Here is a 23,850-nt window from a genome sequence, read left to right on the forward strand (position 1 = left end):
TCATAAACACATTGATGTGGTTAAAGTTAACACATATATATGGAGGAAATTCGTTTTGTCAAGTGACTTTTTTATCTCGTGACCTGAGACCACTGACACAATCTTTGGATGAGACAAGCACGCCTGACCTAGTGTGGCTTATCACTTACGTAACCTGGAAACTGTCAATACATTACTGCACTGAACAACACGACTGACATTCAACATGGCCACAGAAAAGTCTGTGATGTAAGTCTTTTGTGAAGATCATAGTTTCCTGAATTATTTCTCAGAACTACCTTTTGTACAAGCTTGTGCTTATTGACAAAGTATTTGCGTTATTACCTCTTTAAGGTATTCCTTGTGCATAGACGGGATTCGTTTTCCAACACGACAGCTAGGTCATTGTGATCTGTATATCATCAACACAGGCTTATTTCACAGGCTCCTTCACTATTATTGCAAGGCCTGTGCACAGAAGGACAAACTTTGCCGGGACACGTCAGGCCCGGCCTCATGCTAACATGTGTTTATGTTCTGACATTCCATTGGCGACGCCACATATCGTGCCAGGACGCCTGGCAATTAGGTTACAATGTTGTGAGCTACATAATAAGAACGTTGTTGAGGTAATTGACTTTTCCCAACAATCGACAATAATCATCATGTCTTTAAAATGGGAATGACAACAAAATGTAATATCTTTTATGATTTGATTGTTTGTAGATCATAATCAGTTGCATTGTTTCAGGTCGACAATAGTTGACGTAAGGATATATATATACAAGAATGGTCTTTGATACGCAATAAGTGTGTATGGTTTAACGCCACCCTGAACGATGTTTCCGTTATATCAGCTTGATATGGGTTTCTAGCAAACAGGGGGGACGGGACTCAAATACTGGCAGCCTCGATTTTAGAGTGTTTTTTCTGCACAATAAATAGACATTGGCAGGTAGGTTTTGAGGTAGGTAGGTACATTGGTGGTAGGTATGTAGGCATGTAGAAAAGTCGGTAGGTGTTTTGATGGATGGATGGATGGATGGATACATAGACAGATATGGATAAGGATGTTACCTACGGGACGGGACGGGACGAAATTATCGGCAGCCTCAATTTTAGTGATTTGTCTGCATGATATATCTGTCATTGACAGGTTGGTAGGTCGTTAGTGAGGTAGCTTTGTGGGTAGGTAGACAGGTAGGTAGGTTGGTGGATGGATGGGTATATAGATAAGGATGTTATCTAGCACAGTAAATACATATCTTGACCATAAACGGTGTTTTCCAGGGTTCCCGACACTAGAGTGCTGCTCGATCTGAGAAATTCGAAAGGGCACGGGTTCTACTGTTTCAAGTATGATGAACTCTACCTCTATGCGCTGCGTCCATCCATGTTGAAGGGGAGTAACAATAAAGACAAAATCAAAAGTATCAAAGAAGCTGAACTAAAGGATGATGATATCATCATCTGTGCGTATCCCAAATGTGGTAGGTACACGGTATGCCCCGCAATGAGTGAATGAATATTATTTAACGCCGCAGCCCTCACTATTCCAGCTGCATCACAGCCACACCAGAAATCTAAATAAATGTAAAAAACCCTTTCGATATTGATAAGAAATATCTGCTGAAAGCAGAATCGAGTATACGATTCCGCCTATACAATGAGCATATGTTTATGAAGGACTATTTATAGTGATGACACCAGGTGTTCGCGGAAAGGTCAGCGTATCATGCCCCACCGGTGGCACCCGTCACAAACACATGCAAAGGCAAGTCAGTTGTTCACCTGAAAAAGCACGGGAAGATATGGAAGTCATATGGTAGTGAATCGTTATGCATAGATCTAAGTATGAAATAGCTGAAACCTCTGACTGAGAGCAACACGCCATCAGGGTAAGATGAGAATCACACCAAGCCTTACCACCCTATCCCCATTTCAGACGGGCCTTAATTACAACTAGCATGATGTACTGAGGACTTTTCCTACCTCAGAACCCCATTGGGTTACCCCGAGCTCAAGTAACACTGGATTCATTCGAGACGTCCCGAGAAACTTCCTAGCGTTGGTTTAACGCTGCTTTGACCTGCATCTCAGTGATATCACAGGGTGTCAGCTGAATGGCGGAGCAATGCCTGATTTAACGCCAGTGATAGACGTTTACACATAATCATTGATCACGGGTATGGTGCTTAGACGAATGTGTGATAGAATATCCGATGTTGGCACGGCTAAAGGATCAATGTCTGCAGAGTTCGGTGTAGCCTCTTAGGCTACAGGGCCGACCGTCCTCCAAGATGATCTTTAGAATTATTTTTTGATATGGTAACACTGTAAAATAACCTTTATGCTCAACAGTAACATTAGTCACTATTAACACTATTATATATCGTCCTGCTGGCGTGATCCTGTTATTGAATATCATTTCTGAGACTCTCATTCAGTATACGGAGGAGGTAAAGGACACCCTGATAATCAAATCCATCACAAGTTGTGACCAAACCGAAAATTCAAGCACCCCCTCAATACCCTCCACCCCAACCCCAATCCCCCACACACCCATACACGCAGCGCAGATATTTCCTTTAGATCACCTGGATGGGACAAGGGAGATCTAATGTTTTCCAATTCCATCAAGCTGAATGTTCCTAGACATGTTATATGTTATATACTCACAATGCCATTTAAAAAGTGGTCGAATGTAACAAGTGATACAGATTCGAGAACTTTTTTGGGTGGTTGAGTCCCATCCGGGATTCGAACCCACACTGCCATTTGCGATAAGGTGCCTCACTCTGGCAATGTGGGATCGAATCCCAGATGAGACTAGAACCCCCAAAAGTACTAGTATCTCTACTCAACTAAGCAAGTGTTATCCCAAATATATAACATTTGTTACGTCATATGTTACATAGAAAACCTTTCATATTTTGATACAACTAAAAAAATGATGTTCCAATTGAAGTTACATTTTTTTTAGAAAGATTGACTGTAAATTACTGTTTTAGGAACCCATTGGCTGTGGGAAGTCATCGAGATGCTAAAGAGTGGGACCATCCAGTACCAGAAGGATGTGAAAGAGACCCGGATGATGGAATTCATCTTCAAGGAAGGAATAGAAGCAGTGCCGCCTCCACGGGTCTTCAACACCCACCTCCCTCTGCGCATGCTCCCTACACAGGTCGTGGAGAAGAAACTCAAGTGTATTCAGATCATGCGCAACCCTAAAGATGCCTGTGTGTCCTTTTTCAACCACTGCAGAGATATGGAGAAACCGTATGGCTATGATGGAGACTTCGCTGAGTTTACAGAGGCGTTTTTGTCAGGGAAAAGTAAGTACAGCGAGTGGTTGATCACAGTCATTACTTCACGGTCCTGTGTACACAACATCCCTCCATCAACCTTGAATACATATGGCCACGTTGTGGAGTAGTCGCTATGTTAAACCAACGAATCAGGCAAAGGCCTGGTTCCAACGAGAGGGAAGTCATCGAGTGTTCCGACCAATGACATCTCAGATAATATCGCACAAACGGTAATGTTTCTCGCTTGGCAAAATCTGCAACACGTGCCATAGCCTTGTGGTCATCTGACCGCCTCCTCGGTCTGGATGATAGAGCGTCTGTCCATAGAGCAGGAGGTAGGTGGTTCGATCCCCAGGCGGGTCATGTCAAAAGACCTTAAGAGTTAGTACCTGTTGTTACCCTCCCCGGCGCTCGTCATTAAGGAGATAGGACAAATACTGATAGGCTCGGAGTCAGTAAACAGTGTTAAGATGTGATATCCATGTTCAAATGCGGCATTATTTCTCAGTGTGCTCTAAGTACAGTCACACACACATGCGCTTGCACGTTGCTATATAAGTGCAATAATCTCGAACGCGACGGGGTCAAATTCTGGTCATCTGCTCTACCTCAATGACTCAGCGTGAGGCAGGGTTCGCACAGTGTCTATGCACGGAGAATATACATATGCTCGTCATGCAAAGGGACCAGATTCGATTCCCCCACATGCCGTGATATGCTAAAAATTGCGAAAAGCAACCTAACTGTCCGGGCGTAGCATAGATGATAATAGCATACAACTCCAGCTGCCTTCATATCCTGATTGTAGGAACCACTGATGCAACTTTGATGGCATCTTGTATACGACTCCGCACAGTGAAACTAAGATTACCTGAACCTCACTATAATGAGTTATCGTTTCAGTTAAGTTAATATAACTATATTCTTCCTTTCCAACCTTTGAAGGGACTTTAGTCAGTTTGCGAACACCTGGTGTCATCAATATTGTATAGTGACTGACAGACTGAGTATGGTTTTACGACGCTTTTAGCAATATTCCAGCAATATCACGGTGGGGGACACCAGAAATGGGCTTCGCACATTGTACCCATGTCGGGAATCGAACCCGGGTCTTTGGCGAGACGAGCGAACGCTTTAACCACAAGGCTACCCGGTCGCCCCTATTTTGTAGTGATTCATAAGGACATGCTTTTGATAGAGTCGCAATCGCGGAACGGATTCTCATTTTAGCTGAGATTTCTTATGATTATGGAAAGGCTGTTTGTTGCTTTAAATCTATATCCGCACAACAAACTATTTATAACTCGATAGTGTTTGATGACCTTCAAAGGCCTTTTATCATGACCTAGAACAACGCCAGCGCGACGACGTTAAACGAGGGCAATGGATCCTGTGCTTCTTGCAACGCTAATGACCTTGTTCCCGTCCTGAGGCAGGGTCGAACTCCAGTCCATACGGGGTCATGACATACAATGCGATCTTAGCACAACGGCTATCGCTAGTCTGGGTTAAGATATGGGAGATATGGACAGGAACTTGATGTTATTGTGAATGGTTTTGGTTATACGGCATATTGTTTCAAGTTTATCTTCATTCATTTTCAGTGCCGTTTGGATCCTATTCCACCTATCTGCTAGCGTGGAAAGCTGAAGTGGCAGCTTCGCCAGAATTACCTGTCCTTAATTTGTTTTATGAGGACATGAAATTTGTGAGTATTGAACAACAGAAGGCTTTTTCTATAAGCTTCAGACCTTTATGGATAGCATTGATGACCAAATAACCTATAGAATTAACCTTCATGTACATCAAGGTTACCATATTTTTCAAAGTCCTGTCCCATTAACATAATAGTATTTTGAGTGAAGCCCTGTGTAGAGATCCGGGCTAGAATTGGTCTTCACCAACGAATGCTCATCGCACAGAATTGCACGAATGAACGGAACTATAATCATTTCAACCTTGGCGAGGCGCCTCAACATTTTATACCACTACTTCCAGGACCCTGTCACGACTGTTAAAGACATCGCCAAATTTCTAAGCCTGAGGAGTACAGACCAGTTCTGTGAAGAGGTTACGCTTGCTTGTTCCTTTAAGAAGATGAAAAAAGTTGACGAGGAAATGAAAGTTGGACTTCCCATAAAGCTATGGAAAGATGGCACCAAAGGGACGTTCTATAGGAAAGGTACAACACGTCCCACTTAAATTCTGGAAACCCCGGACAACAGATCAATTAACATTCCAAAAGGCATTCTCAGCTTCCTGTGAGGTATACAACCTAATTTTGCCTGTACGTCGGATCCTTAGATCCAAGACAAAACTTAACATCAAGCGTTCCCGGTGTGGATTCGTACACATCTTGGATTGCCTATAACTAATTTCCCAATGGTGGTGACTCATGGTCCTTGTTGTATTTAGTGCACAGGTCATAAATAAGTTAGGCAACGCTGACTGGGCTGAGCATAGTGTTGGGTGACCACGTTCGGCTAGAGCTTCGGCCCTGTCCCACACTGAAACACAGGCCATTTAATCTGCAGTGTCTCATATGACGAAAGGAGCCTTCCAAGTAATCAGGGTCGGTGGTGAAATACGTGCACCAGACAATGACTGGACAATTGGCCATATCAATACAATGAATCCATAATGAAGGACTCGAGACATTAATTACAAAAATATAGGAGTTAATGTGGTTTCAAATACTGTCATCCACTTTGAGTGGACTTGACATTAATTAAGAATAGACTTTATTTGTTTACGTTTATGAACATATAAACGCAAAGTGTGCACACCAATGTTTACGTTTATACCTCCAAGAACACCAAAAAAAACATATTGCAGTTAATTCTTATAAATAAATGCGTCAACAAAGACAGACAGACAGACAGGCAGTTTATTCAGTAAGAAGGCCATAGGCCCATAATACAGACAATGGTTGATTGCATGAACTACGCATGCCAACGAAGTAGTCGATTTAAGTTTCGCTTAGCCGTTGGACTTTATATAGATATAAACATGTGTTATATACAACATCAAAGTTTTCTGATGAAATAATTTCAGTAAAAGATGTTACAGTTTGAAACTTGAACAACTGAACAATTATAACTTCACAGAACTATTTATCTAATCATGAACATAAAGGAAATCTGTTGACAGCAAAAAGAATTCATCGACATCGTTCAGCGCAATAATACAAGGAACCCCGCACCCTTTCGACATGAACAAATCAAGGGAAAAAAGTCCGTTCGTGGGCGTGGCCTTATTCTTTCCGGTTTGAGTAAACAAAACATAAAGCAGTTGCTTGGTTAGGCATGATATGTATTTAACAATAATTGCCCGTATTGTATCCATAGTTTACGTCATTGAATTTAGCTGATACAGCATGAGTAAAATGCCATTGAGTGTAATTGTCAACGTTAGAACGCTGGAATATCCGCCGCATTTACACATTGTTTTGAAGAGGCACAAACTGTAGTTTTACCTCGGAAATGGCACCAACATAGCACGTCAAATCTATGAAATACTGTTACGACATTCTTGGGTTCTCTATTCTCGACCATTGAAAAAGAGCTCAATGTGCAAAAAGTTCGAGATCGCAAGAACACAAGATTTTAACTTCTTGCGTTCTTGGGATCTGGCTTAGCGTGTTTTGTACTACAATGTGAGATTTAGACACTATGAAAAAACTCGACTTGTCAAATCAGGACACAAAACACGAAATGACCTGAAAATATGATTCTTGCGTTTTAGACGCTGTCCGCATGGATGCGTGATACCATGTGGTCAACGCGCTTGCTCTCCTTATTATCCCGATGAGAATAGTACTTTCTCGAACTTATTCTCCCTCGTAGTGGTAGTGGTAGTGGTAGTAGTGGTAGTGGTCTATTTATACTGCGCCAGATTCCATTCACCAAGTTAATGCTCATGGCACTACATAGTTTTAGCAAATAATGCTAATGAAATGGACGTAAAGTTGATAGTGTTGTCTGTAAAGGTGTTTTTTTCAGATGAGCCTTAAATGATGAAATCGATGGCGACAGCTTGAGATCAGATGGAAGTTTGTTCCATAGCGAGGAAGCGCAGAACTGGAAAGATCTCAGACCAAAGATTTTGAGACGGCTTTCCGGGACTTGTAACAGGTGGTAGAAGTAGTAGTAGGAGTAGTAGTGGTGCTGAAGGTGGTGGTGGTGGTGTTATTTTCAACACCCGTTAATCAAATGTTTCGGTATTATTGTCATCATGGTATACTCATGCATTATCAAGATTTTTGTGTTACAGATTTCACTAGCGTGCACTGTATTTGTAGTCTATTAATATGCTTCCATTATCCGGCTCATTGACAGATGTATGAATGTTTAAAGTACGCTGGCTTGGATACATTCGTTTCTCTGTTTCAGGTGAGATCGGGGACTGGAAGAAGTGGTTCACTGTGGCAGAAAACGAGAAATTTGATCAAATATGGAACGAGAAGATGAAGGATTCTGGCTTCGAGTTTACCTATACACCGGTGTGAGGTCATACCAAATACATGGGTTTCATGTGAACCGGTATCTAGTGAAATGTATGATACTCAAGAAGCTAAGTGTGCAGTGACAATTTGCTTCATAAAACACTACGCAGAAGTACAGGGGATTATCCGTGGATGTTTACAAACGTAATTGCCCCAACATTTACCGTCCTCCTGATCTAAAGTTATAGCATTGCAGGACGACTTATATATCCAAGGGATGATGCCAGGACATATTTTATCTTTATTCCCTGTCCTGGCTTAAGAGTTGATATAATTAGACTTTATATGTTGTGTACATGTGCAGGACATATTTTATATTTTTTCGCTGTTCTGGCTTAGAGTTGATATAGTTAAACGTTAGACTGTATATGTTGTGTACATGTGTAGGACATATTTTATCTTTATTCGCTGTCCTGGCTTAGAGTTGATATAGTTAGATTTTATATGTTGTGTACATGTGCAGGACATATTTTATCTTTATTCCCTGTCCTGGCTTAGAGTTGATATAATTAGACTGTATATGTTGTGTACATGTGCAGGACATATTTTATCTTTATTCAATGTCCTGGCTTAGAGTTGATATAGTTAGACTCTATATGTTGTGTACATACACCGGTGTGAGGTCATACATTGGTTTCACGTGAACTGATATAGTGAGATACATGATACCCATGTGTGCAATATCACTTTTGCTTCATAAAATCATTTTACACGTGCAGTATCGCCCTAGCGTATCAATTTGACTTAATTTGGAACGTGCAATTTATTAGATATTAATTTGTCTAGAACGGTAGCTGAGAGTGAGTGAGTATGATTTTACACCGCTTATTATTCCAGCAATATCACGGTGGGCGACAACAGAGATGCGCTTCGCCTTTGGCCTGACGTGCGAACGCTTTAACCACGAGGCTTCTCCACCATCCCCGGAGAGCTGTGATCACTGACCCTCCTTCAGCTTAAACGTCACAGAGTGATGTATGACCCTAATTTCAACATGACGTCACGCTGTCATCACTAACCTTAATTGCAGCTGAACGACACAGTACTATTCTGACGTTCCAATTCATCCAACATTGAACAGAAAAATGACATAGACAGTAATTTATGAATGACAAGAAATGGCGGATTATTTGTTTTACGAACATCAGGTCAAGTTTAAATGCGCTGTACGTGAACAAGGCAATGCTGCATGTGTGAAAGTCATCTTTAATGTATCCTTTTCCTTCAGAATATTCAGAGGTGTGCAGAATTGTATATTCACCATTGTGGAACCAATTGTTAACAAAATGCCGTCAGTTTTTGAACTGATGATGGAACCATAATGGTTCAAGTAAAATGTTTTCTAAATCAGTTTGATTAGTTTTAAAACAAGACCTGTACCTTTCCTAAGCTGCAATTGCATCCTCCTTAAAAAGGTAACTGATAGTAGTTGTATTTTGTTATATTTGCCCCTGTCATTGCAAAGATTATCGAATTGTGCATTTAGAACTATTCCTCAAACTTCATGACATAATCTAACTGGACTTCATGTCATCGCACCTATCCATATTATCTTAGTGTTATAAATGTTTATTTTTCAGTCCTGACATTCTATAGAATATTGAAAGTGTATATATTGAAGCCCTGAGACTCGGTGACATCTCACATAGGTGTCATCCGCGTATTGACCGAGTTTATGTTCCTTGTCATTAAGTACAATCATAATACCCCAAAGTCTGGCTACGAACACAAATAAATACGTCGAAACAGGATACCCAGAGCCAGTTAAAACTGACTGTAATTGTGAACAATCCTACGTAGGTGAAACATCCCAAAGAGCACAAAACTTCAACCATCAAATCCGTAATGGTAAATCAGCAAATCAGCCATATCGGACCATATCAGCAACTACACCGGATAACGCAACAGCAAAACATAATGGAAATAATGAAATATAAACGCAAAACATGATCATATAGGTTTGTGAAAAGTGAAGGAAACTGTACATAACACATTTATTACAAACTAATTTGTTGGCTGATTGCCATATCATGTGCATATTGTTACCAGTTGATTCCCAATTTGATATTCGAAGGTTCGTACAGAACTACAGTAAACTACGGTTATAACGAACTCAAAGGGACCACTAATTTTAATTCGTTATAACCGTAGTTCGTTATAAGCAAATGTAGGGAATATACACAGCAAATGGACAGGACTAAAAAAATAGTTCGTTATAACCGTCAGTTCGTTATAAGCGTGTTCGTCATAAACCTAGTTTATAGGACCGCCTCCGTGGTCTAGAGGTAGAGCGTCCGCCCGGAGAGCGGAAGGTCCGGGGTTCGATCCCCGGCCGCGTCACACCAAAGGACGTTAAAAGATGGTACTTGTTACCCTGTCTGGCTTTCGGCATTAAGGGGCTAAAACAAGGACTGGTCGGCTCGGAGTCAGTATACTGTGTCTGAGTGGGGTATCCATGTTAAACTGCGACATGGTATCTCAGTGGGATAGCACTATAAATCGGCATTAGTCCGGACTAGTACAAGCAGCCACACACACACACACACACGTGCATGCACGTCGCTATATAAGTGCAATAATCTTGGACGCGACGTTAAACCCAATTTCACCCCACCTCACCTCACGTAGTTTACTGTAGATTGTGAAATCAGTATATGAATCAATCAATTCGGTTTATTTCGTAAGTGTAGGCCCAGGGTTACATTTGTATTACAATGGACGTGACGCACACAGAATGTTTTATTCTGAGAATAATGTACTACGAAGTGACATCGCTTGATAGATATAGCTAGCTAGACGTCTAATTAATTTACAATCAGTTATAGACATAATGATATTACATTTTTGTTTGGTCGGATATTCACAATATTACTTTGGTAAATGACGCGTCCGTTACTTGATATAACCGGGGCATAATAGCGAAATAATAGTCTAAAATCAGTAAATAGCCACACGCGATCAGTGAACGAGCAACAAATTATATTTGAAACACACATGATTAGGTTTACAATCATAGACGTCAATACAGTGGGTCAACTATGTGGCATTAGCAGCACGTGGTAGAGCCTATTTACAAGTTCGTGGACTCCCGAATATCAAGAATCTGTCACAGTAGAATGTCTTGAACTAGGCATGTGCTCCGTTCTTGAATTAAGGAAACTGTATTGAAAGTAGGCAGAACAGTCACATTTAAGTGATACTTTTAATTTCCGTCCTTGGCATAAAACATAGAACATAGCTTTAGCTGCTTGTTCTGTTAACTTTTTACCCAATGGTTCGGCAAAAAATGCTGATCCGTATGTAAAAATTCAAACGATGGGACATCCCTTGTCTTCAGGCTGCTGCAAATCTTGATATTAACATTTGATTGAAAATACACATTAGACTATCAAGTGACGATACACACAAACGCCACAGGGAGATGCGTAGCCTCGTGATAACAACAATCGCTCGTGGATAATAACGTTTGCAAAACCCATTCCCGCACCCCGCACCCCGCACCCCGCACCCCGCACCCCGCACCCTGCACCCTGCACCCTGCACCCCACACCCCGCACCCCCCGTCATCCCCGTGGAATCAAAACTATCATAACTTAGAACACTTCGACTTTTTGGGCAAGCCGTACACAGGGTTGCTTAAAGAACACTTAGCACCAAGTATCACACTACGAGCAAAGGTCATGTTCACAAACTAGGTCGATGACCGTCGTGGTGTATGGGTGTGCGTTACGTAACCAGCTGCTGCCACACCGCGTTCTTTTGAGCATTACCCATTTTCGTCATGTGCCTGTGAGAGCTGGATTGTACAGCTCGCGAATCGAATGCGCCAGCCTTGTACCAGAGCTGAATCTCAACTCAGTCATCTGACGCTCGCTTGGCATCCAGCATGGCGGCACTCGAGGACTTAAGTAAGTCACCTTTCACCCAATTGCATTTTGTTGTGTGATGTTTTTCAAATCCTCAGTTCCGCTTGTGACCCTATGAAGCTATGTATTGGTTGAACGATAAGTTGTGAGCCTGCAATGGAAGGACTTGCGTTATATCACGAGATATATTTTGTCGTGGACAATACATGATGTAATAAAGTTACATGTCCACAAAAAAACTTGAGTCAGTTGAGCAAATTGTTTCAGTGCTGCATGTCAGTAAAATATCAAGGGTCTGTGACCTTTGGAAACATGGACAAATTTGAGGAGCATGAAGTAATCAAGTACTTGCAAAAAGAGCTTAATGCGAAACGCCATCCATGAAGGTGTGTGAACAACACTACAGAAACATATCCCTTCTTCTGCAACTCTACAGGTGAGGTGAGATGGGGTTTAACGTCGCGTCCAAGATTATTGCACTTATATAGCGACGTGCATGCACGTGTGTGTGTGTGGCTGTTTGTACTAGTCCGGACTGATGCCGATTTATAGTGCTAGCTCATTGAGATACCATGCCGCAGTTTAACATGAATACCATACTCAGACACAGTACACTGACTCCGAGCAGACCAGTCCTTGTTTTAGCCCCTTAATGCCGAGCGCCAGACAGGGTAACAACAAGTACCATCTTTTAACGTCTTTTGGTATGACGCGGTCGGGGATCGAACCCGGGACCTTCCGCTCTCCGGGCGGACGCTCTACCACTAGACCACGGAGGCGGTCGCAACTGTAAAGAGTTGGGCAACATAGTATAAACGCAGCAGTGACAGTGGCTGCCTTGAAGACGCCCGCCGTCCTGGAAGGCCCGTCACATCAGAAATGATCCAGGGAAACTACGATATGGTGATACCTTACCACAAATGACTGAGCGTCATATATTGTTAGTTAAGTAGGCATTTCCCAGGTGAGAGTACATTATCACAAAAGCTTTGGCTGTAAAGAAAGTATCAACTCGTTTCGTTCCCAAACTATGACATCTGATGAAAAACACACCAAGCACATGTCAGGTGATAATCTAGCTCTGTTTGAAACTGATCCAGAAAGGTTCTTGCCAAGGTCTGTGACAATGGATGAAATGTAAGTTCACCACCTACAGACTGTGGGCTAACAGTAATCAAAACAGTGGTAGCATTTGACATCCCCGCCAGAGAAAGCAAAGACTGCCCCATCAGTAGGAAGTTTATGACCATCGTGTTCTGGGCTGCCGAATCATGATGAATTTTTCCAAAGACAAGACAATAAAGAACACAATATGTGACACTTTTGAGGCAATCACGGGACGTAATTAAGCATAAAAGGGGTAGGAAGTTGACAAAGGTGTGATTTTCAATCAGGACAATGATTTAGTGCATAAATGAAGTCTTCTGTGTAAGGCTTTGAACATAGCCATCAACCGTTATACTTGTCAAAATCACAGATTAATTCATGTATGTTGATTAGATGTAGGTACTTTAGATAGGGGTTGGAAATTAATGTTTTAAGTTGTGTGTGTGTGTGTTTGTTTGTTTTTTTTTTTTGGGGGGGGGGGGGGGGGGGGTCAGGGGGTCAGGAAATACCAGGGGATCAGGTTAGAAACAGGGAAGCGTGACTCGGTATAGCTGACAGGTCAGTCACTGTAGCCAAATTCGTGCCTTAAATCGATGAGCAGAGTTGCGCCCTTAAGACGCAAAGGATCCGCTGATCGGGGGTTTGAATCCCTTATTCGCCTCTGCTATAATTACCTCACTGGTGCAAAGGGTATTTCCCAAATAAACGTCTAAATCCTGCACCACGCGTGGATTTCCTCAAACATTAACTGACATACTGTTCTAAACATATAAACTCGCATACCATTGTCACCCGTGTCATAATTTCACAAGTCGCCCAGTCGTCTAAGGGGCCGCAATTCGCTGTGCAGAGTTGCGTCCCTTGGGCACGCCAGAACCCAATGATTGTGGGTTCGATTTAGAGGAAAAAGAAAATACATATTCATGTCAATGTCAGATTTACTGTTTTTAACAGTATTGTAGTTATATCACGGCGTGTCAGGTTATTGTTGGAGGAAAGCCCGAAGTGATGCAGTTTACTACTTCCGTGAAACCCACGAGCACGTGTATGGTGCTGACAAACCTAGAAACATAATTGGGGCGAACCGGGAATCGAACTAACAATCATAGGTTTTTGGCCCGAGGGACGCAACTCTGCACAGCGAATCTAGTCCTAAAATAGAATCCCCTTTTGAAATTATTCACTGTCCTGATGTGTGTGATGTTTGTTGAGGCGAGCACTTACTGTGTAATGTAAGTGGTGGATTGCTGGTCTGACGAGTAATAAACGCAAAAAAGGAAATACTGACTACGTTCGTCATTGTAGACATGTCGACTATCCTGTTCCCTATGTAAATAAACTGACGTCCAAAAGAAACTTTACCAGAGTTTGAAATCACTCTTGCTCATAAACAACAAAACATACATGCATGAAGTAAAGTGTATTGAGAAGATCAATATATCAACATACTCAAAACTGAAAATGACAACCATACCGCGACCGAGAATGACGTCAGAGCCCTCCAAAGTTGGGTGTGGTACAAAACTCGAGCTTTCTGAATCATGGAAAATAGGCAGAGTACATAAACAATCGCTCACGTTCAATAACAAGTCATTAGTAGCGTGTCTGACCACCAAATGCTTCAATACACGCAAAAACTCTTCGACGCACAGAAAAAGTCAGTCGTCTGATGAGGTCACGTGGGATTTGACGCCATTCTTCTTTGAGGGCCAAGATCAGTTCTTGCTGGTTGGCTGGAGAGTGTGGTCGTTGTCGAAGACGACGATCCATCAAGTCTCAGAGGTGTTCTATGGGGGACATGTCGGGTGAGCGTGCAGGCCACGGCAGGGCGTTGACGTTGTTGGCTGTGAGGAAGTTAGTGACAATTCTGGCTGTATGGGCCCAAGCGTTGTCATCCTGATAAATGACACCACGTGGCTGCTGTTGGAGAAATGGTAGGACAACTGGAAGAAGAATGTTATCCATGTAACGCTGAGCTGTCAAGTTTCCGTCAACGATGACCAGCGGTGTCCTCTCCTGCCCACAGATCCCTCCCCACCATGACACTCCCTCCACCATATGGTACGACCTCCTGCACGCAACACGCCGCCGTTCGGTCACCCCTTCGGCGGTAAACACGTTGTCTTCCATCAGCCCTAAACATACGGAATCGACTTTCGTCAGTGAAGACAACCCTCTGCCAGTCATGTCGTTGCCAACGTCGTACAGTCCGGGCCCATCTCAATCGCATACGACGATGTTGCGCTGTCAATAGCTGTCCACTGTATGGTCTAAAAGCCCTGATTCCATGAGCCCTGAGTCTCCTGGCCACTGTCTGTCGACTAACCCTGTGACCTAAGGCATTTGTCGCCGATGACGTCACTGTCAGGAAGCGATTTCGGAGGTGCAAGGTACGCAAGTACCGGTCATCATGGGGCGTGGTCACCCTGGGTCTGCCTGTTCTTGGCCTGTCAGCGGTCCGCCCTGTCTGTCTGTAACGTTGCATCAAGTTGGTAACGGCAACATGGGAGCAACCGAAGGTTCGTGCAATATGGGCTAGGGTGGCTCCCATCTGTACCATACCCAAGGCTCGTTCACGTTGTTCGACTGTGAGTCGTGGCATTTCTTTTGTGTTTTTTTTATCACTGTGGATGTCTGACTTGCCGTTGCAGTCGTTTTATACCCTTACCCGCACGTGCATTTGCAGTTGTCCCTAGTGCACGTGTTTTTCACTTTTTCGCGAGTTGTCTCGCAAACATCTAACAAACGATTAACATTTTCTGCATACACTTTTGTTGTATTTAGGTTATGTGTTTTATATAGACTTCATCGAAAAAAATAATTATACTTCGTCTGAAATTCATATTTTCAGTTGGTAAAGTTTCTTTTGGACGTCAGTTTATATGTATGAAACGTAATATGCCCATCGAAACCCTTCGTGGTACGAGGCTTCGCTAATTCCAAAACTTCCTTTGAGATTTCCTCAGATATTTCGATATATGGTGATTTCTTTCATTAACATGGATATGCTGTGGTCTGTGGTGTATGGACAATGGTTGTATAATAATAAACTTTCAGTTCGGTATTCAAAACATTTTGATACAAATTAACAAGTTTGATGGTCTGAGACAATGCTGATGAGGGTAAAAGAAAAGGATTTCATCCATTATGTGGCATGGTCTTGTAATGTCTTTCAGACCAAAGTCGGTGCAGAATAATGCCCAGTCAGCAGTCCCTACCTTTCCTATAGAATGTCTGTTCCGCAAGCAGTTATCAATGTATCTTTGATCAAAGCAAGTAAGCAGGGATTTATTACTTTTATGCAAAGAAAAACTCGATCGTTATCATAAATGTCTTGCATGTTTTTCAGGACGATCCCAGGCCTGGAAGTACTGGATCTCAAGAACTACAAAGGCCACGGCTGCAAGTGTATCGTATATGATGGCCTGTATCTATTTATACCGCCCTTGGTTTTGTTGGAACGAAGGAATCCGTTTGAAAGTTTACAAAGTATGAACGAAATTGAAATGAAAGACGATGACGTCATTATCTGCGCATATCCAAAATGTGGTAGGTACAAGATTCCTTACACAGATGTGATTACAATGGATTAACCTTATTGTTTAACAGGATTATTTCCAAATTTTGTTTTATTCTTTTTAAGGTACTCATTGGTTATGGGAGGTCATTGCGATGCTCAAAAGTGGGGTCATTGAGTACAGAAAGGAGACAAAAGAAACCCGGATGATGGAAACAATCTTCAAAGATGGAATAGACGCCATTCCTACTCCTCGAGTCCTGAACTCCCACTTACCTCTGCGCATGCTCCCTAAACAGATCGTTGAGAAGAAGGTCAAGTGTATCCAGATCATGCGCAATCCTAAAGATGTCTGTGTGTCCTATTTCAACCACTACAGAGGTACCACCTCTTGGGTATGAAGGGGACTTTGCCGAGTTTACAGAAGCATTTGTAACAGGCAAACGTACGTACTAGTCTTCGGATATGGATCCTATGTTGATTTACTGAGAGTGTGGTTTATAATGATTGTGTTTTCCAACGTGGTCTAGATATATTGATATAAGTAAAGAGCTTTCGGGGGCATCAGATGGCCCACTCGTCTAAGACGCTGATATTCACCGTATAGAGTTGCGTCCCTTAGATGTATCAGGGTCCGATGATCGTGTTCATTTAGACACCACGGACCGCCTCCGAGGTGTTATGGATACAGCATCTGCCCGGAGAGCGATAGATTGTGATTCGGTCCTCAGCTGCATTATATCAAATGACGTTATAAGAAGCTACTCGTAACCCTGCAGGGTTCGGCATTTAAGGAATAAAACTTGTAAAGGCAATGGTCGGCTCGGAGTCGGTATATGGTGTCTGCGTGATGTATTCGTGTTAAACTGAACGGTATCTCAGTGGGCTAGCACTAAATAACCCGCATAAATCCCGGCTAGTAGAAGCAGCCTCGCATACGCACACGCACACACAAACACGTTTGTGTACGTCGCTATTTAAATGCAATAAACTTGAAAGGACATTAAACTCCGTTTCACCTCATCTTAAGCTCACGTCCCCAAATAATAACGGAAATATTGTTCAAAACGTCGTTACACTCAACACTCTCACTCAATATATCCAATAGACGAACATTTAGTCTATGAAATCTTATGTGGAATAGAGCTAGCTAGAGCTGGCTAGACTTGCTTTTGTATACGTTTCTAGATTGTTTTTTTTTCATAAAAATAACTTAATTCCAAAGTCATGGCGCAGGTCTATATATCCAACTAAACAACTTGATAATGCGTGTAGGAATGGCAGCAAGTTACATGAACATACAAAATTTTAATTTACCTGTTCCAGTGTGTTACGGGTCTTACTCCGACTATCTGTTAACATGGAAGGCAGAATTGGCAGGATCACCAGCAGCACCTGTGCTCGATCTGGTTTATGAAGACATGAAATATGTGAGTGATTTTTGTACAGTCGCCTGTCGTTGACGCTGTTTAACTTCAATTATTGTAGCATGTTACTTACTTACTTACTTACTTACTTACTTTGGAGATTTAACGTGCGCTTTCCGACTGATGCGTATTTCGCACACGGGCCCGGCCAGGCCATTTAATGTGTTTCCGAAAGGGGCGAAGGTGGCCTGTGCAACCCTAAGAGGGGGCTTTTGGGGTTGCTTATATATAATTTGGGAATTTTGAGATTTGGAATAGATGCCGATGGGGTTGGGGAGGAGAACTAAGGGAGCTGGGTATGGTGGATGTTTGTTTGTTTATGTGATTTTGATTTGGTAGGTTATTATGTTTTTAGATGCGTTTTATTAGTTCCGTTTTGATTAAGAATACGCCTAAGGCCTTGAAGTTTTCTAGTTTATTTTGTGGGTTTAGTATTGCTTCTAGAGTGAGAGCCTTGTTTAGATTGAGGGTGGTTTGTAATGCGGTTCGATGTGTGAGGTAGTGTGTGCAGTGGATGAGTGCGTGTTCTGGGGTTTCAAGTTGGTTGCAATGTGGGCAGTTACCTGTAGTGTGTTTTTTTATTTTTTTTAGGTGGTTATTTAGGTTGGTGTGTCCTGTTTGGAGTTTAGTGATTACTCTGTCGATTTTTTTTGATGGATGGAGAATTTTTGGTTTGGTTAGTGGTTTGCTGAGCACTTTTTTGATTTGGCTATTTGAGTTTAGATAAAGGTTATGCCATTTTTTGGTGATTTTTTGCTTGTTTACAGTTTTAATTTCTGATTTTGAGATGGGTAAGTTTAAGCTTATTTCTGGGATTTTGAGGGATAGTTTAGCTGCTTTATCGGCGTTTTCATTACCGTATATTCCTACGTGGGCGGGGATCCACAAGAAGGTTATTTGTTTGCCTGCCTTAGTTAGGTCGTAGCATGTTTCTGGTACGCGACTTAAATGGGGATAGCGTGGTCAGTATCGCTGGCCGATTGTGTGTCGGATTATCCCGACGACGTGGAACGTTGATGGTGTTTTCTAACCGAATTCCTGTCCTGAACTGGATTACTGGTTCCCTCCAATCAGTCAGACAGGCCATTTGTCATACACCTTGTTATTGCCAATCGTCATACAGTTGAGTAGGGGGTAATTAGGGCACTCACCTTAAGCTGTAATGGTATGACCCAACACTCTGAGTTAAGGTCTTTGTTACGACAACAATGTTAAATTCATAAAGGGTGAGTTGTTGTGAGCCGGTTATCTTGTGAGGGTATTAAAATGATCAAAGTCACCGTAAGTTCTTTTACTAACAAATAATTAATATGTTGTTTTGATAAATACTTTGACCTTTGAGGTTAATAAATGTAATTCATGTAATCCTATGAAAGGAGACTAGAGATGTTTGAGATGAGAAACTGTTTATCTAATGAGATGTATTTTGTGATCATGCACATTGGCTAAATACTGTCTCAACTGCTTTTACATCATTCACAATCGTGGCTCTGGGACTTGTAGAATACGTTACGTCAGCCCGCGGTACCCAGCAGGTTCTCTTTGAAGGATACTTGTTCAACAAGAATGCAACAAGACAGACAGCACAACACTGGCGTGCTGGTGATTTTGTGAGGAATGTGTCAGAGGACAACCATCCCCGGAGAATTCAAACCGAGTTCGTTTTGTCAGCAACATGAGGAAGAGAGCATGAGAGGAAACAACCCTGATACAGCAGCTCTACAACCAACAGCTCGCTGACGAAGATCATGACCAAGCCCAAGCCCTCCCTGCCTTCCCTAGCATGAGCAGTGCCCTTTACCACCACAGAAGGAAGACCATACCCGTGCTGCCCCAAACCAGAGCACACGTGGACTTAGATGATGCCTGGAGCCATACATCAGATGGGGACCGCTTCCTCCTATTCAGCGATGGAGAAGAAAATAAGTTCCTTGCCTTTGCCACAGATGAGCAGCTACAGATCCGGCAGTGCGACAGTGGATTAGACGGACAACAGGTCTAGCGCTTCTCCCTGCAGATGATGTCCAAGACGCCTGGCTAGAAGCGATGCAGCACACACCTGATCTACCCAGAGCTGAGACCTTCAACGACTACATGGTATTGACTTGGGTAGATTATGATCCTCGCTTTCCGATTATCCTATGGAATCACCATGACACCACTGGCCCGAGGACCAACAACAACCTGGAAGGCTTCCACAACAAGCAGAATAGAAGTCTTCCTCACCAACACCCCAACATCTACCGTCTGATAGAAGTCTTCCAAATGATTGAGAAAGCTGACAAGGTGAAATTGGCGCAGATCAACCTCGGTGCACCTGAACCCAAGGAAGGAAAAGTCCAATCCAGTTCCTTGATGCTGCAGATCACCTATTGAAGCTTGGATAGTCATTATCCGCCATTACGATGCTTCGAATGTTGAATTATGTTATTAATTCCTGTTAAACGGGGTTCATATTTATAATATTATGTTGAATAAACCATACTTATTTATTGATTACTTTTCTGCTTTACAATTTGTTTTCTTACAATCTACAAATGAATTAGCACAAGATCATTCATAATCATAATCCTGGTGTTCCCTTTAATTCAAACTTAAACATAAATACAGTTAATAATCTGTGTGGAACAGTCCATATTGATAGGTAGAAGGCAGGGGATTAAAGAAATATGTTACTGTATCAGACAGTGGCATACATCAGTACAATTACAAAATTAATTTGTTACACAATGTTGCGTAATTCTGAAACTATCATTAATACTTGGAGTCTATTAATATTAATATAACATTTAGTTGAAATTGAGGATGGTAATTATTACTTCGGGACGTGTTTATTAACACCAGGAAGGTGGTCATTCAAGGATGTACGCTATATTCTTATGTGACAGCGCTCATGACACCAGTGGTCCATGTGCAGTCATTCTGGATGACCACTGTCTCGTCATTAAGTGTCATCTGTCCGTTGACCAGATCGGCATCTTCTTTAACCAACTGGAAGAAAATATTATATAAACAATTAATTACTTCTGGGTCTGTAAGTCTATCATGGAACAGTCTTGCAGCAATGATGTACTAGTTTTGAGTCCGTACTAATAATGCAATGACAACCAAACGTTTTTAAACAAATGAAAAGAGCACGAAACAACACCAAAGGGAGATTATTCTCAAAATCATTTTGTAATGTCAGTTTTGTACGGAGCCTATCGAACATTTTCTGAAAGCTGAAACTTACTGACAAAGACTGACTAAGAAATGCTGGCCTATCAGTAATTGCATCTGTGTATTTCTTGAAGGTTTTGTTTTTCTGTATACTACGAATATATATATATTGTGGCATTAGTCTGTACAGATTTAGTGTCTGCAATAGATATATCAGTGTCCAGATTGCACGTGAGGTTATAATTTTCTGCATTGACAAAACAGTTTGTTTCATATTCAAATCTGATGAAATTACCATCCGATCTGTTCAATTTCATTGCATGTCTTTTGCATCGCGTTGGTTTCTTATACAATAACTTTGCTCACCAAATGAATGTTGGGAAATATTTTCCCTTCCGTGAAGTCTTTTGTTATTCTTTTCTTATTTCGTTTGTTCATTTTCATTTGTGACACTACTTTGTAATTACTCTTATATCAAATGCAGACACTTGGAAGTGATGTGACAGATATATATGTTCAATATAAGTAACAAAAGCTTGAATATCAGAGAAGGTCAAGAGCACGCATGACCCATTATCGCGTAATTGTCAATTGTACAATGGGATCATAAAGATACATAACACTATTTTTTTGGGGTAGGAGCAACCATGTAATGTCCGAATGTCACCAACAAAATACCCGAATGCCCTATTCTATGTGAGATTATTGAAACAGAGCGACTGAATTTGTACTCGCATTGCCACCCTGACCCGCCATTCCGAAGGGCTATATTGGACGGTACTCAGGTTGGTTGGTTGGTTGGTTTGTTGTTTAACGCCGCACTCATCAATATTACAGCTATATGACGGCGGTCTGTAAATGATCGAGTCTAGTCCAGACAATCCAGTGATTAATATCATGAGCATCGATCCACGCAATTTGGATCGATGACATGCATCAACCAAGTCAGCGAGCCTGACCACCCGATCCCGATCACCTTTTACGACAAGCATGGGTTGCTAAAGACCTATTCTACCCCGGAATCTTCACGGGTCACAGTACTCAGGTATTCATGAGATTTTATATTGTACACAGGCTCCAACTATGAACATATGATGCTCGGTTTCAAGCTTTGGCAAACAGCGGAGGCACTCAACGCGCTGTGTGTCACGTGGGCCAAGCAGGCAGCGGGGATACTACAAATACTGACCAGCGCCATGCGCACAGATACGATTTTTTTTTTTGTGTGTCTGTTGTTTAACGCCGCACTCAGCAATATTCCAGCTATATGACGGCGGTCTGTAAGTAATCGAGTCTGGACCAGATAATCCATTTATTTAACAGATTGATTAACAATTATTAAGAGGTTCAAAAGGGCTTAAAACACCACAATAGACTAATTATGCTAGGATTAGAAGCCCAAACTATAGAAATGAACTTTGAATTTCGTTTTCTTTTAATCATTTTGTCACTGGGTGATGAAATAAAAACAGAAAAATGTCTTGAGTTCGTTATCATGATAATATAAATGGACAGATTTTTCAGTCGATTTGTAAAATAACTGATTTTTTAGACGTTTAATAAATTGCCTAAGTGAACCTTTTACACATTTCGACCATACAATATACACACTATGAAATAAGCAATGCTCAGGTGACATATTTACTTTGTGTTGCAAGTCAAAATAGTGTACACGAAAATTGCACAATACCAAGCAAGTGACTTGCCAAACCATCGTCACCATTACCACAAAGATACCAAAGGAACATTTAATGACATGTGATCGTATCATTACAATTGTGCATTAGCAGATTATCAAGCTTCAAAACAAAAACATTTACAGGTAGCTGTCATTGAAAAGCACACACGAACAAGTCGAATAAGAAATTGGGGGTCAAAAATGGAAATCACAATGTCAATAGCGAGTGTGTCCTCCACGTTGATTGATGCATTCGGTGCATCTTCGCCTCATGGATCATGCAAGGGGGTGAAGGGTAGCCTGTGGAATCGCCTGCCATTCCATTTGGAGCCACTGAACCAGAACCTGCAGAACTGGTGCAACTCCAACGTCGTCCCAGAACATACCAAAGATTGGACCCAAATCCGGTGAATATGCTGGCCACTGCATCACAGTCACATTGTTCTGTTGCAGGAAGTCTTTAACGACTCTAGCCCGATGTGGTCTGGCATTGTCATCTTGCAGGATAGCTCCTGGACCAATGTTGTTCAACTGTGGTAGGACAAGAGGGCGCAAAATCTCGTCACGATACCTCACTCCATTTAAATTGCCTTGAACAAGATAGAGAGGTGTTCGGTGATGCAAACTGATGCCTCCCCATACCATCACAGAGCCACCGCCAAACCTGTTTCTTTCTCGTACAGTGGCATCACCATAACGTTCTCCAGGACGTCTCATAACCCTTACCCTTCCATCATTATGCTCAAGACAGAAACGGGACTCGTCAATGAAGAGAACTCTGGACCATTGTTGATTATCCCATCTCAAATGTGCCCTGACCCAGGCAAGACTTGCAGCTCGGTGATGAGGACGAAGATGAGGACGTACAGCTTGACGACGTCACCTTAAATGAGCAGCTCTGAGGCGGTTCCTGATGGTCGATACGCTTACGTTGGTGTGTGTGTTGCTTGTCGGAGTTGCAGTCTCAAAGCACTGGCTGTTGTGAACCGGTTCCGAAGGGCTTGCAGCACAACATATCGGTCATCTGCCCTAGATGTTACTCTGGGTCTACCAGAACGCGGTCTGTCCTGCACTCTCCCTGTTGTCTGGAACCGTTCCCTCAGTCTGTGAATGACAGACGGTGACACTTGAAGACGACGGGCAACATTCCTTATGGATGCACCATCTTGTAGCCACGCTATGGCCCTACTCCTGTAGTGAATGCTTAACGGTCTTCGCTGGTGCATGTTTAAGGAAATGTGTAACTTCACAGTGTCTGAAGATCCTTTATAAAGAAAAGTTGCCACCAATTGCATGGGAATTCTG

The 23,850-nt window shown here is 42.1% G+C and overlaps 1 protein-coding gene and 1 pseudogene across 1 annotated transcript; both read left to right on the forward strand.

Annotated features, from left to right (window-relative positions):
- The first annotated feature begins 205 nt into the window (after positions 1–205).
- LOC139455319 (sulfotransferase 1B1-like) lies at positions 206–7,794 on the forward strand. The gene is made up of 6 exons (XM_071236870.1): positions 206–228; positions 1,270–1,469; positions 2,991–3,314; positions 4,892–4,995; positions 5,286–5,469; positions 7,679–7,794. Exons 1-6 carry the CDS (start codon positions 206–208, stop codon positions 7,792–7,794), a joined length of 951 nt encoding a protein of 316 aa, XP_071092971.1.
- A 6,845-nt stretch (positions 7,795–14,639) lies between these two features.
- On the forward strand, positions 14,640–19,710 carry LOC139456056 (sulfotransferase 6B1-like; annotated as a pseudogene).
- Positions 19,711–23,850: the final 4,140 nt, after the last annotated feature.

Source organism: Haliotis cracherodii, unplaced genomic scaffold, assembly GCF_022045235.1.
Source record: "Haliotis cracherodii isolate W230 unplaced genomic scaffold, xgHalCrac1.p SCAF_11, whole genome shotgun sequence".
In the NCBI taxonomy this organism is placed as follows: Eukaryota; Metazoa; Mollusca; class Gastropoda; order Lepetellida; family Haliotidae; genus Haliotis; species Haliotis cracherodii.

Coding starts and splice junctions, on each gene's coding strand:
- LOC139455319 (XM_071236870.1), top strand. CDS start 206: ATGGCCACAGAAAAGTCTGTGAT. Junction 1,470..2,990: donor CTGTGCGTATCCCAAATGTG/GTAGGTACACGG, acceptor TTACTGTTTTAG/GAACCCATTGGCTGTGGGAA. Junction 5,470..7,678: donor AGGGACGTTCTATAGGAAAG/GTACAACACGTC, acceptor TCTCTGTTTCAG/GTGAGATCGGGGACTGGAAG.